The sequence below is a fragment of the Propithecus coquereli genome, unplaced genomic scaffold, assembly GCF_000956105.1.
Source record: "Propithecus coquereli isolate 6110/MARCELLA unplaced genomic scaffold, Pcoq_1.0 Scaffold179, whole genome shotgun sequence".
Lineage (NCBI taxonomy): Eukaryota > Metazoa > Chordata > Mammalia > Primates > Indriidae > Propithecus > Propithecus coquereli.
Window position 1 is genome coordinate 893966 of NW_012142634.1, and position 12322 is coordinate 906287.

The 12322-nt window shown below is 49.9% G+C and overlaps 1 protein-coding gene across 1 annotated transcript in view; it reads left to right on the plus strand.

The window, feature by feature from the left end:
• Positions 1-12322, plus strand: part of CPXM2 (carboxypeptidase X (M14 family), member 2) — a 100709-nt gene that overhangs the window by 39559 nt on the left and 48828 nt on the right. Inside the window, exon 4 of the mRNA XM_012642394.1 lies at positions 1192-1331. Coding sequence (XP_012497848.1) covers positions 1192-1331 — 140 coding nt within the window. The remainder of the gene's footprint in view (positions 1-1191; positions 1332-12322) is intronic.

Sequence of the window (12322 nt, forward strand, 5' to 3'; positions counted from 1 at the left end):
CGCAAGGCTTACGTTAGCTGGTGCAGTGGTGGATAGAGTTTGTTAGTGGAACCCTTGGCCAGGTCATGTGTCTGTTATAGCTGGACTCTTAAATTCACATTTCTCTTGCCCGTTAAAAGTAATATTGTTCCTAGAATTTGGGCTGAAAAGTGCTTAGAGGTAGGAAAAACGGGCTGGCTTCATTTTTAACATTCAGACTTTTTCTCATCTGATCATGTCCTTGTGAAATAGCCATGGAAAAACTGGGTAAGTGCAGAAAGGGTCTTAGTAAACCAGGATGCTTCACTTGGTTCAAATGTCCTTTTTATTGGCAGGGGCGAGGCACAGTCAGGCAATTCACTCTTGAAATGGTGATGATACAGGGAAAATTCCAGAGCAGAAACTTTACCCTGGAAATTCAGATCAGAAGAACTTTGGGGATGGGCACAGTGGTACGTGCGTTTAGTCCCAGATACTTGGAAGACTGAGGCAGAGGATCGCTTGGACCAGGGGTTCGAGGCTGTAGTGTGCTATGATCACATCTGTTAACAGCCACTGTAGTGTAGTCTGGGCAACAGAGTGAGACCCAGTCTCTTTACAAACAAAAAAGAATTTTTGGTAGTAATAGTAACTGACGCTGAATACATCAAATTACTTAACCACTCCCAAACAAATGTTTGCTAGATAAACGCACCTTCGACACCCAGCTCACATGTCACCCTGGTCGTGCCAAGATTGAGATGGTTGTGCTGTCCTTAAACGCTCCCTCAGCAACATGCTCGTATTCCTAACACGGCACGTGCCGCTCCGTGTTCTAATCCACTTGTTTCTCTGTCTTTCTTCCTGCCCGGGTGGCGAGGTTCTGGGACGGAGCTGCTCACCTTCGCAGCCCCAGCACCTGGCGCGTGGGCTGGTATGTGGGAGATGCTTCGTATGTGTTAGGCGCGTGAGTAATAGGAGAGCTCATTGAATTTCATCTTTCGCATGGGCAAAAAGAGGACATAACATATGGAAATATTTCCAACTTGTTAATACTAAGCGACTCCCTTTTATGATTTAGAATAAGGACTTTGGGCGCAACTAGTTTTTCTCTACCACCTTCCTCATTTTCTTCTCCTATCACCCTTCCTTCCTCTCCATCTCAGGAAAAGGTGTGTCTTCATTTTCTTCAGTTCAGAGTCCTTCTGAAGAACCCCCTCTCTTTCTTCGCAGGCGGGGATTAACGAGAACGATTTCTACGACGGGGCGTGGTGCGCGGGGAGGAACGACCTCCACCAGTGGATCGAGGTGGACGCCAGGCGCCTGACCAGGTTCACGGGCGTCATCACCCAAGGAAGGAACTCGCTCTGGCTGTGAGTGTGCCCGGACCTGTGCAGTCTGGGCTCTGTGTCTCGGGTCTAGCGTTCGAGGGTCTGGGCAGACAGGGGAGTCACCGAGAGGTGGCTGGTGACGGGCAGTAGAAGGGAAGAACATTGGAATGGGGGGGGGGGAGCTGGGCGGGCTGATGACACAGGTCCCCTGGGAAGGTGCGTCTCTCAGGACCACACCTTCTCCTGTACAGGAATGGAGAGAGGGACCGCCGGGCAGGTAAGGCGGAGCAGACAGAAGCACAGTCAGAGCTGTGCAGTCTAGGCAGGTGGCTGCCACCTCGGATGCCTGGTGAGGTGTTGGCGTGCCGACTGGTGGACGGAACACGGCCGAGGTGGGACTTCTGGACACGCGTGAGCACACGGTCCTGGGGTGGAGGGCACGCACCGTCTAGACTCTGGGAAGAAGAGCTGGAGGCCCGGGCAGGTTCCCCAGCGAAGGAGCGCCAGAGAAACAGAAGGGAAGGATGGCACAGTGTGGGGCTGAGGGTGAGAGGGAGCCCATTCCTCAGAAAGACGCTTGGGCTCAGAGCTGGACCAGTGACAGGTGTGACCTGATGGTAATCCCAAGAGAGGTGGGCTGTGGCCCCTGAAAACCCCGTCTTATGGTCTATGCATGCGGCGGAATAGATCGTTCAACCTTACAGAGGAAGGAAATGCCCACACGTGCTACACATGGATGAACCTTGAGGACACTTTGCCAAGTGCAGTAAGCCAGTCACAAAAGGACAAAGACGATTCCACTTACATGGGGACCTAGAGTAGTCAGATTCATAGGGACAGAAGTAGAATGGTGGTTGCGGGGGCTGCGGGAGGGGGAAGCGGGAGTTACTGTTTAACGGGGACAGAGGTTCAGCATGAGATGACGCAAAGTCCTGGAGACGGATGGTGGTGATGGTTACACAACCATGAGAACTTACCTAATGCCACAAAGCTGTACATGGAAAAATGGTTAAAATGATACATTTTATGTTATGTATATTTTACAATAAACAAAAAATTCAATAAACGCTTATGATATAAAAAACACCCTGTCGACCTCAGCTCAGGGCAGGTTGTAGAGACAGAGATGGTGCTGCCTCCGTCGGGCTGGTCATGCGGCTCCAGCCGTGTGGACAGTGGGCACCAGGGACTGGGGTTCACGGGGTGGGGGCAGAGGGCGGGGCGGGCCAGGGCCAGCAGGACTGCAGGGGCCGTCTGAATTTTACACTGAGAAGCGAAGATCTCCAATGCCCCACACTTGAACGTTAGAAACCAGTCTCGGTCCCTGTGAGCTGAGAGCCCTCCCGCTGGCGGCCGCGCGGCTCACACGTCCGCGCTGCACTCTCAATCCCGTTCTGGCATCTTCCAATATTACTAATTACCTGTTGGCAATCACGTAAAATCAGACCGTAATTTGCTGACTAGATTAACGTTAATTTCCGGAAAGGTCAACATTAATAAATAAACTGGGTTAAGAGAGATGAACCTGGCATCTGTGCATGCATTTAGTCTGCCCACCTGTCTGTCATTGTCCCTGCAAAGGGACACTGTGTCTTACATAATGGCAGTTGTCAGCCAGTGACTCATTGTATGTTTTCCTCTGAATTTTTTTATTGTAAAGACAACATTATAACATCTAGCAACATTTTAAAACATAACCCATGATTTCCTGGTCCTTAGGCCAACAGAATTATTTTTCCACATTGCAGTCATATTACATATCCAATTATGTTGTTTTAAACTTAAAGACACATCAGTAACGTTTTTCATGCTCTTACTCGGGCTTCCTAATGCTCATTTTTAACAGCCTACAATTCACTCAGCCATGCCTCCATCACCATCCTCATTTTCTGTTGTCACATATGATATTACAAGAAAGCATTTTTATGCTTTTTTCTTCATTTGAATTATTTTCTTCAAATAAATTTCCAGAGCTAGGATAATTTGTGCATTTTGACAACATTTTGTTATGTATTTGTGCTATTTCGTACACCGCATTTTATTCACTTTGCTTTTCAGTGGCATTTTTGTATGTGTTCACATGTGCTGAGTTTTGCTCTGTGGTATGCGTTTTGCTCTCATCAGTGGTTTATTACCATGACCAGTGTTTTCGCTGTTTATTTTCTGAAAGGCAAGAATTTTGGGGGAAAATGTTGGATTGCTCAAGAAAAATGGAAACTTAAGTGGTCTGAGACAGTCTGTAGGGATGAGACACAGGGATTTTTGCCTTAATGCTTGGACATTAACCTGTCTGACCGCTGTCATTCGAGATCCAGTGCTCGGGTTGTTATTGGATTAGAAAATAAGAGCAAGGTGGGTATAACGCTCATATTCCATTTCACCTAGAAACACAAGGGAGTCAGAAACTGCAGCAGAACAATATCTTTCCTTAGCTTGGCTGGGACAGGAACGTCTAAGTGGGAAGGCAAGGGATAGAATTACTTTTAGGAGTCGATTTTTTAAATGTCTAAATGTATTTCAAGTCAGATTATTCTTCAGGGACAGTGAAGAAAAATCTGATGAGTTTGGGTTTGTCTTACCTCCTCGAATAGTACCCTCGCCCCAGGACTGAAGAGGAAACGGGACTAGGGCACGTGTTGGTATCTGAGCCCTTTTCTCTCGAGGCCGGGCTGATGCTGGAGGTGGTGGGTTCTATTCCACCGTGACCAGAAGCAGGTCAGCCACAGCTGTCATTGAACACTAATGGTAAAGATGACAGCAGTTGTCCTTTCCATCCCCCACGACCCCTTGTCCTTGCACCGTTCCCAGCACAGGCGACGGTGGTACCATCTGTGATATTTCCATTCATTGGCTCTGTATTTCCTCCCACTTGTCAGTGAGTTTCTTGATGGTAGAGACCATGTCCTGACAGTGTCTCCCAAGGGCCTAGTTCTGGGCATCTATTAGATGCTCAAGAAACGACTCTCTAGTGAATGGACATCACTATGAAGCAAAAAGTTAACGGAAGTTCCTCCACACGGAATGGTAATGAGTTAACTAATCTATGACTAGGTGACTGAGTGGGCTTAAAATGTAAGGGAGGAGCATGGAGGGGCTCTAGGTGAGAAGGTGGGGAGGTCACAGAGACTTCTAGAGCTGGACGATGGCTCAGAGAACAGTTTTGGCTTTCGAATCACGACAGGGCTCTTGGCTCTAGTTGATTATGGGATTTCCCTTCTCTGAACCTCAGTTCTCTGTTCTCTAAACTGGGGTGATTGTTCTCTATCTCATAAAGATGTGGTGAGGGTTAAATGAAATTAAAATGTTTTAAAATTAGCCAGCACATAATAAATGCTCAATAAACACTTCCCTCCACACCTCTTTAGGTTTATCTAGAACAGTGGTTTTCAAGCTTTATTTTTAGCTACAGATTCTTCTCTCAAAATCTTTCTTGGAAACATTTAGAAACGTAGACAGGCGAGGCTGCTCCCTGTGAATCCAGAGGTAGGGGGAGAGTTGCCTGCTTGGGCCTCTCCCCTTGAACACTCCTGGAGGACAGATTCATGGACGTGTCTCTGTGTAGAAGCTTAATACACAGCTCGAGGGTGCGTCTGTGCAGGTTACAATCCTGCCCACTGCCCACATCCCCTCTGCTGCTTCCCAAATCCTGCAGGGTCGCAGGTAGTTGTGGAAGTCAAACCAAGACAAGCAATGGCAGAGCTGGAATTCGAGTTTGATTTTTCTAGTTAAGTGTGTAGAACGTACCCTAATCTCAACGAGTGTTGCATTTTGTTTGGTTAATGTGTTGGAAATGGAAAGAGAAGGGGTTGGCGGCCCCTTAGAGTTTGCCAAATGGATGTTGCTGTTTAGAAGGGCTTCTGTGTGGTTGTTGAAATACAGAAGGACTTTCCTAATAGTTGGAGTTACAATATGTATTTAAGGATACTGTTAATGCTTTTCATTCATGGGACTTCTGTAGTCAATAATTTCGAAATGAACATCCATAATGTTATTTGTTCCTGACGTTCTCTGTATGTTTATTAATTCATTCATTTGACAGTTATTGAGCACTCAGTACCAAACTAGGGATATAAAGAGGGAGCGAGAAGTGGACCTGCTACAGGGAGCTTTTCAGCCTGGTGCAAGAATCCAATACTTTCCTGGGTCTATGAGAACCCGCAGAGCACATGCCGACCTGAGATGGAGACAGGGACGTGCCGTGGGACCTGTGATACAGGAGCAAGGTGCAGCCAGGACACAAGGCTGCTGAGTTCGTAATCGAGTGGATGATAAAGTCTGCAATTCCAGTCTTAATAATTTCCGAAATAATTCATGCCATTTGAAAGTAATAAAATGTAATTGTTTTAATGGTATTGAATAATTTATACTTTTCAGAATGATAAATATCCTTCCCCACTGCATTGCAATTTACTGACATGTTAGTATACTAATAAAAACCAATTTTTTATTTCCCTAATGGCAGAAAGTATATTAGACATATGGTTGTTACAATTATAGCCAATGTGATGACTGAAAAGTTAATTATTTTGCTTGAGGTGAAGAGATGCCTCTAATGACTTGGAAGAAATACGGGCAATTTAAAATAATCAAATGTTTTTAATATTTGCTGTTTAATAGACAAAACAATTCTCCTTATCTCTTGAGAGTCTGTAAATTTGTCGTTAAAGTGAGGCAGCAGCTGGACTGGTGTTTTTGCAGGGCAGGGGTGAGGAAGGCTGACTGGCGGCTGAGTTTGCAGAAGGTAGCGGGGCTGATTAGAGGAAGACGAATCGGGCTTCTGCCCCGCGCCAGGCTCTGTGCCGAGGACACGAGGCTGACAGGCTCCCCCGAGCCCTCAGTCGCTCGCTTTCTGTTTGACAGTGGAAAGTCTCGGGGATTTCCAGTGTCGCCTTCTCTTCTGAGAATTCTGGTGCGAAGGAAAGGAGTGGGCAGTGTTCCAAAGTCAGCAGGACAGGAGAGGCAAATTGCCTTCCTTGCTTCTCAGGAAGACAGAGTGTTCCCAGCCTGGAGGGAGGACCCAGTTGAGGGGACGGTGAGTCGGGTGGGGGTGCAGCAGGGACAGGTCCCTGAGGGGCTGGTGCTGGTGGGGGGGCCCACCCTGCAAAGGAGGGTCTCCTGGTTCCCCGAGGTAGTCAGGGCGGCGAGCACGTCCTGAGGTAGGTCCTTCAGAGGGTCACGCATCTCGGTGGAGCAGGCAGGGCCCCTGCAGCGCGGGGCGTGGCAGGTTCAGGGATTGGACACTTACAGAGTGTGAGATCCACGCCGAGCAAAAGGACAGGGAGGCTCTTCCTCCAGCTGCAGAGAGGCCTCAGCGCATGCCATTGTCATTGTCCCGTCAGGCACTCTTGGCGATGTGTCCACCAGGGGGTGGCAGAGTTGGTGGCGGCTGCAGTGGGAGGAGGTCAGGGACACGGGCATCTCGGTGCTGGTAGGATGCAGACCGCGTTAGGGGTGCAGGGCTGTGAGGCTGGGCTCCAGGGCTGGTCCCCTGGAGGGGCAGGGCAGGTTCCAGAGCCCCTGGGGGAGAAGAGGCTTCGGAAGTGATGGAGGCTTGGCCAGGAAGGAGGGCAGTGGCCTGTCTGAGGACTCCATGGGGCAGTGGGGCTGATGACTGGGGTCAGGGTGCCAGGTGCCGAGGTGGCGCCAGGGGAAGATGCCCCGGAATCTTCATGGCACCCCTGGTGGGAGCCCCTCCCAGACAGGCTATAGTATGGTTCAAAGGAGGGAGGGGATCGGGGACAGCTGAGGTGACAGAAGGGTCTGCAGCAGAAGGAGAAATGAAGGACAGTATAGACACAGCTAGAGGACGCAGGGCCAGGACAGGGGATGGAACCTTCCCAAACGCCTTCCCTGGCCGAGGTTCCCATCCCTGCGGTAGGGAGTGTTCAAGGGGTACCTCCCTTTCTCCTCCGCTGCATCTGGCTCTCTGCTCCCCTGGGGACCTGTCCTGGCCTCTGCTGTCCTCTCCTGTCCCCGGGTGGGTCTGGGCCAAGGCGCAGAGGGAAGGGGCGCCGGGCCAGGCCAGGAGATCAGGAGCCAGAGCGCAAAGGGAGGCCGCCTGGCGCTTCACGCAGCGTAAATCATTCGCTCGTCTTCTTGGGAGAGAAGGTGTGTTTTCAGAGCATGTCATGCTGTGTCTCCTCGCTTAACGGTGAAATGAAATGTTTGGCACCTGTGGGGGGCGGGGAGAGCGCAGTTTCCAAACTCCTTTCTAACCTCTTTGAAAACTGTCAGTTTCTGAACAGCAGAGTTTGGCATGACATAGAAAGGCTTTAATGAAAACATCTCCAAGTTCAGGTAGAAGGCCAGGCATGCAGTCGTTCTGCATTTTATGTTAAATTTCAATAATGCAGGGATCGTTATTTGAAATTAAATAAAGCTCTCACAAGTGGCTATATGGCCCATACTTGGCTTTCTGGGTGTGGATGGCTAAGGAATGAGCTCTCAGCCGGTGAAACCTCTGAAATGGAAACAATTTTACAGCTTGTTCTTGGGTAGGAAGCTTCTGCTTCCGCTTCCTACCTGCTTTATTCAGGGGTCCTTGTCCCCCAGCTGTGACTCCTCAGGAAACCCTCCAGATGGTCGCTGGGTACACCCTGCCGTTTCTTTCCTCTGCTTCCTGGTGGAGAGGCCTCCGTGGGTAAGCCCCCTCCCCTGGTTGGCTCACTAATGCCCCCGCCCCTCTACCTACAGGCCCTGCAGAACTGGCCACCACCACCTGTCCTACCTCATTCCCTTTGCTCTTTGCACTCCAGCCCAGGAGCCCCCTTTTCCTGCCACAAACACACCAAGCGTGCTCCTGCCTCAGGGCCTTTGCACTCGCCATTCTCGCTCCTGAAGGCTCAACTCTCCTTGCATCCAGAGGCTTTCTCTGACCACCTTATAAAACCCACCCTCAGTTGCTCGGGGTCCTCCCTTGGCTTTGTCCAGCCACCTATTATCTGTCTGTACTTGCACCGATGTTGCTCCCGGGGAGCAGGCAGGGTAATTTACCCCCAGATCTCCAGTGGTAGATTAGAGCCCTGCAGAGGGCGGGTCTCTGTGACCAGCCCCTCCTGACCCTGTCTTCTCTGGAGGCTGGACAGCCCCTGCCAGTGCAGAGTCCACCCAGCAAGGGGGCTCTTTGGTGCACGAACCACCGGGAGGAAGCGCGCTACAGTATTCCCTGTAGGGACGCAGTCCTCACCTGGCATCAGAGAGCAGATAAGAGCGCGGATTCCAGAGTGAGACGGGGGTTCTAGACCTACCTAGCTGCATGTCCTTGGACATGTGTCTGAGCCTTTCTGTGCCTCAGTTTCTCTAGCTGTAAGATGGAGATAATAACAGTAGCTACCACATTGGGTTATTGTGGGGATTAAATGAGTTAATGCACATCAAGCAGTTAAGATAGTCCTAGGCATGCAGTGAGAGCCCTGTGAGTGTCTGCCTGTTTTCTTAGGACTCCTTCCCTTTTGTGGAGGGTCCTGCTCACGTGCCAGAACCCCACCCATCCCTCTTTCTTCTCTCCAGCCAACCCGAGTGTGCTCTGCTTCTTGGAGTGCTCAGACCACATTCTGGGTCCTCTCATGGCCCTTGTTCACTCTGGGTGGTCTCAAAGTCATTAACCAGGAGGCAGCTGCCACCAGCCTTGAGCGGGTGGGTGGTCCAGGTGGTCATACCACCCTTCCAAGCCTCCGTTCCCTGGTCTGTAAGATGAGGAGATGCCTCGCTCTCTCAGCTTGCGGCGAGTGTCCAGGACAATGCCCAGGGAAAGTCCTGAGCACATCCTGGACACGCAGCAGAGACTCAATGGGCCGTAGCTGCTCCGATTTACAAGAGAGACTCATCTCACCTCTGCACCCCGCCCCTCTACCCCATCTCCCCATTCAGCCAGAGCTGGGGCCTCCAGTATCCCCAGTGCCTCCAGGGCACCCAGGAAAGACTTTGCAACTGATTCATGTTGGGCCAAGAAGTAGAGTCTGACATTTTGTGAAAATACTCCCATGACACATCTGCATTTTGTTGGAATAAATTTGTCTGGCAGGAAATGTCTTTAAATAAAAACATGTTGCTCCCCTATGCCAGGGCTGTACAGTACTTTGCCTGTGCGAGCTCATGCGGTGCTCACAGTAACCCTGCTCAGGCCAGGCGGGTCCTTTTCTTGACCCATTGTATGGATGAGGAAACTGAGGTTTAGAAAGCCCTAGTAACATGGTTTAACCCTCTGTCTTAGTCCATTCTTGCTGCTATAACAAAAATAGCTTAGACAGGGCAATTTATAAATAATGGAAATTTATCTATCATAGATGTGGAGTCTGGGAAGTGCAAGATCCAGGTGCTGGCAGAGTTGGTGTCTATTGAGGGCGGCTCTGAGCTTCCAAGATGGGGCCTTGTTGCTGTATCCTCCGGAGGGCATGATGCTGTGTCCTCACATGGCAGAATGGACCGCAGGGCAAAAGGCACTCAGGTGCTCCCTTCGACCTCTTTTATAAGAGCACTAATGCCCTTGCGAGGGTGGAGCCCTCGTGGGTAATCACTTCCCCGACGCCCCACTCTTAGTACTGTCACATCGGGGTTTAGGTTCCCACATACGAGTTTCGGAGGGACACACATTCAAGCCACTGTGCTTTCTGCTCCCTCCTCCCTCCCTGACGCACGCTCGCCCAACCCCGCTATTGCTCAAGGATTTCTCCTGTGCTGTGAGGCCTCCGCCAGTGTAGACCCCTCCACTGGCCCCGTGAACGGACGTGTGTGGGCTCCGTCTGAGCACTTCTGAGGCTGGGGCCGGGGCTGTTGCCTGGTTGCCCAGGGCCGACTTACCCCTCGGAGACAGGACATGCGGTGTCTGGGGCCTGGTGACCTTTAAGGGCCTGTGAAAGTGTTTAATTTCTTTTAAAATCAGAAGAAAGAAATGAAGGTTGAAGAAAACATTTTAATATATAATGTTAATATATTCATCCTTATACCAACACGATCATAAAATAATGATTAAAAATTTTTTACGGAAGAAGGGGCCTGTGGTCAACAGAATAACCTGCCCCCCTCCAAGGATGTCGGCATCGTAATCCCTGGGACCTGCAAATATGGGCGGTTACAGGTGGAATTAAGGCTGCTCATTGTCTGACCTTAAAGTAGGGAGGTTTTCCTGGGTTGGGTGGGCCCGTTGTAATCACAGAGGTCCTTACATGTGGGAGAGGGAGGAGGAGAACCAACCTGAGAGACGGCAGCTGGAGAAGGATTTGCTGTTGCTGGCTCTGAAGATGGAGGAAGAGGCCACGAGCCAGGGAGGGGGCAGCTCCAGAGGCTGGAAAGGCGAGGGACAGGTCCTCCCTAGAGTTGCAGAGGGAACACAGAGCTGCAGCACCTTCATGTTGGGACTTGAGACCTCTGGTCCTGTAAAAGAATAAATTTGTGTTATTTAAACCGCTATGTTTGCAGCAGCAACAGAAAACCAACAGTGTCCACAAAGGCAAAAGTGCCTGGGCCCACAAACGTCCTCGAGTGGCCGGGCCAGCCTGCCCCGCCAGCCTCGCTCTCCGATGCCGGATCGGGGTGTTGGGGCTACCAGCTGTGAGCGGAGCCTGCTGGGCACTGGCTGGGGCGGGGGTTGGGGGGCTCACTCACTCCGCTCCATTCTTTAGAATGCATCTGAACCATGTCTTCCGTTCCTGCTTTCCTGGTCCCTCAAGCGACTATTCCAGATTTGGGAAACTTTAAATACCTTCTTTGTGCTTTTAGTTCTCTGCGCTGGGCCTTCTTAACTAGCAACTGCTTCACCCTTTACCCAAGTTTATTGTGACTTGGCCCCAAAAGTGGCATTTCCCCTGCTCTTTCGCTGGTAGACATTTTTACTGGAGGTAACGGAAAATAGATAATATTTCTAAGTTTATAACAGTCTCTCCTATGGTCTGAATTCTTGAAAAGCCATGGTTACCAGTCCACAGTGCAAAATCCAATAAATCAACGGGCTGATGTGTCTCGCAGTGTCCGCAGTGTCCAGCATTTGGCTGTGCTGAGGATGTGGCAGAACCATTTAACCGTGATTATACTCCCAGCAGCGGTGGCGGTGGGGAGGAAGAAAGAGAAAGAAAACGAGTATGCACTCATGTTCTTGAGTGTTGTGCGTGCCTGTGCTTGTTGTAGACTAAAGAGAAAGCTTTCTTTTTTAACATGTTGTTTCTAGAAGCTGCTAAAGGCAAGCCTGGACCTCTTGGGATCCGCAGTCCTGCCCAGAGTTACAATTCGGCCTTAGGCAGGAGTCGAGCCTGCTAGGCTGCTGGAATGCAGCTGTCGGGAGGTGAGGGACAGGAAGGGGAGGCTGCCAGCTTCCTCACGGTTCCAGCAGAGAATTGGCCTAGAAATGAGAGCCTTTTGGATTCTTCATTTTCCTGACTGAAAGGGATTGAATAGTGCGTTCCCCGCTTGTGTGTGGAGGTAGGCAACACGCAGAACTATTCACAAGTGAGGGTTGGGGGTATTAGTGGTCCTTTTCCTAGACTGACTTTGCCCATTTGCCACGTCTACTGGTATTTGCTGTAGCTGCTGGTAGCTGCCTGCAAGGAAAGAGAGATTCCCTCTCCTGTGAGGTGGAGGGAGAAGGACCTAACCAGCGAGGCCAGTCGCTGTGCAACTCCAGTGTGGTAGACCTCCAGGGGCACCTCCGACCTTACCTTGTGTCCACCCAAAATTAGTTCTTTGACTGGGATTTGAGGTACTCATACTTTTTCCAGTTATTTCCTGTCTTGTCATTTTGCTAAGGGTACCTCTTGCTGTACAAAAGTTTTGAATTTGTATATGGTTAACATAATCAGTCTCATAAGGTTTACGTCATTACTTAGAAAGGCCTTACTTCTTCTAAACATATGAATAATTTTTTCTATATTTTCTTCTAGTGCTTTTATTATTTCAATTTTTACCTTGAAATCTTTGAACCATCTGGAATTTATTTTGGTGTAGGGTATCTGTAATATATCAAACTCTGTTCCTCAAATGGCCACCAGGATGTCCCGACATTATGTATTTTCCATATTTTCTCCAACTGAAGTGCCACCCAC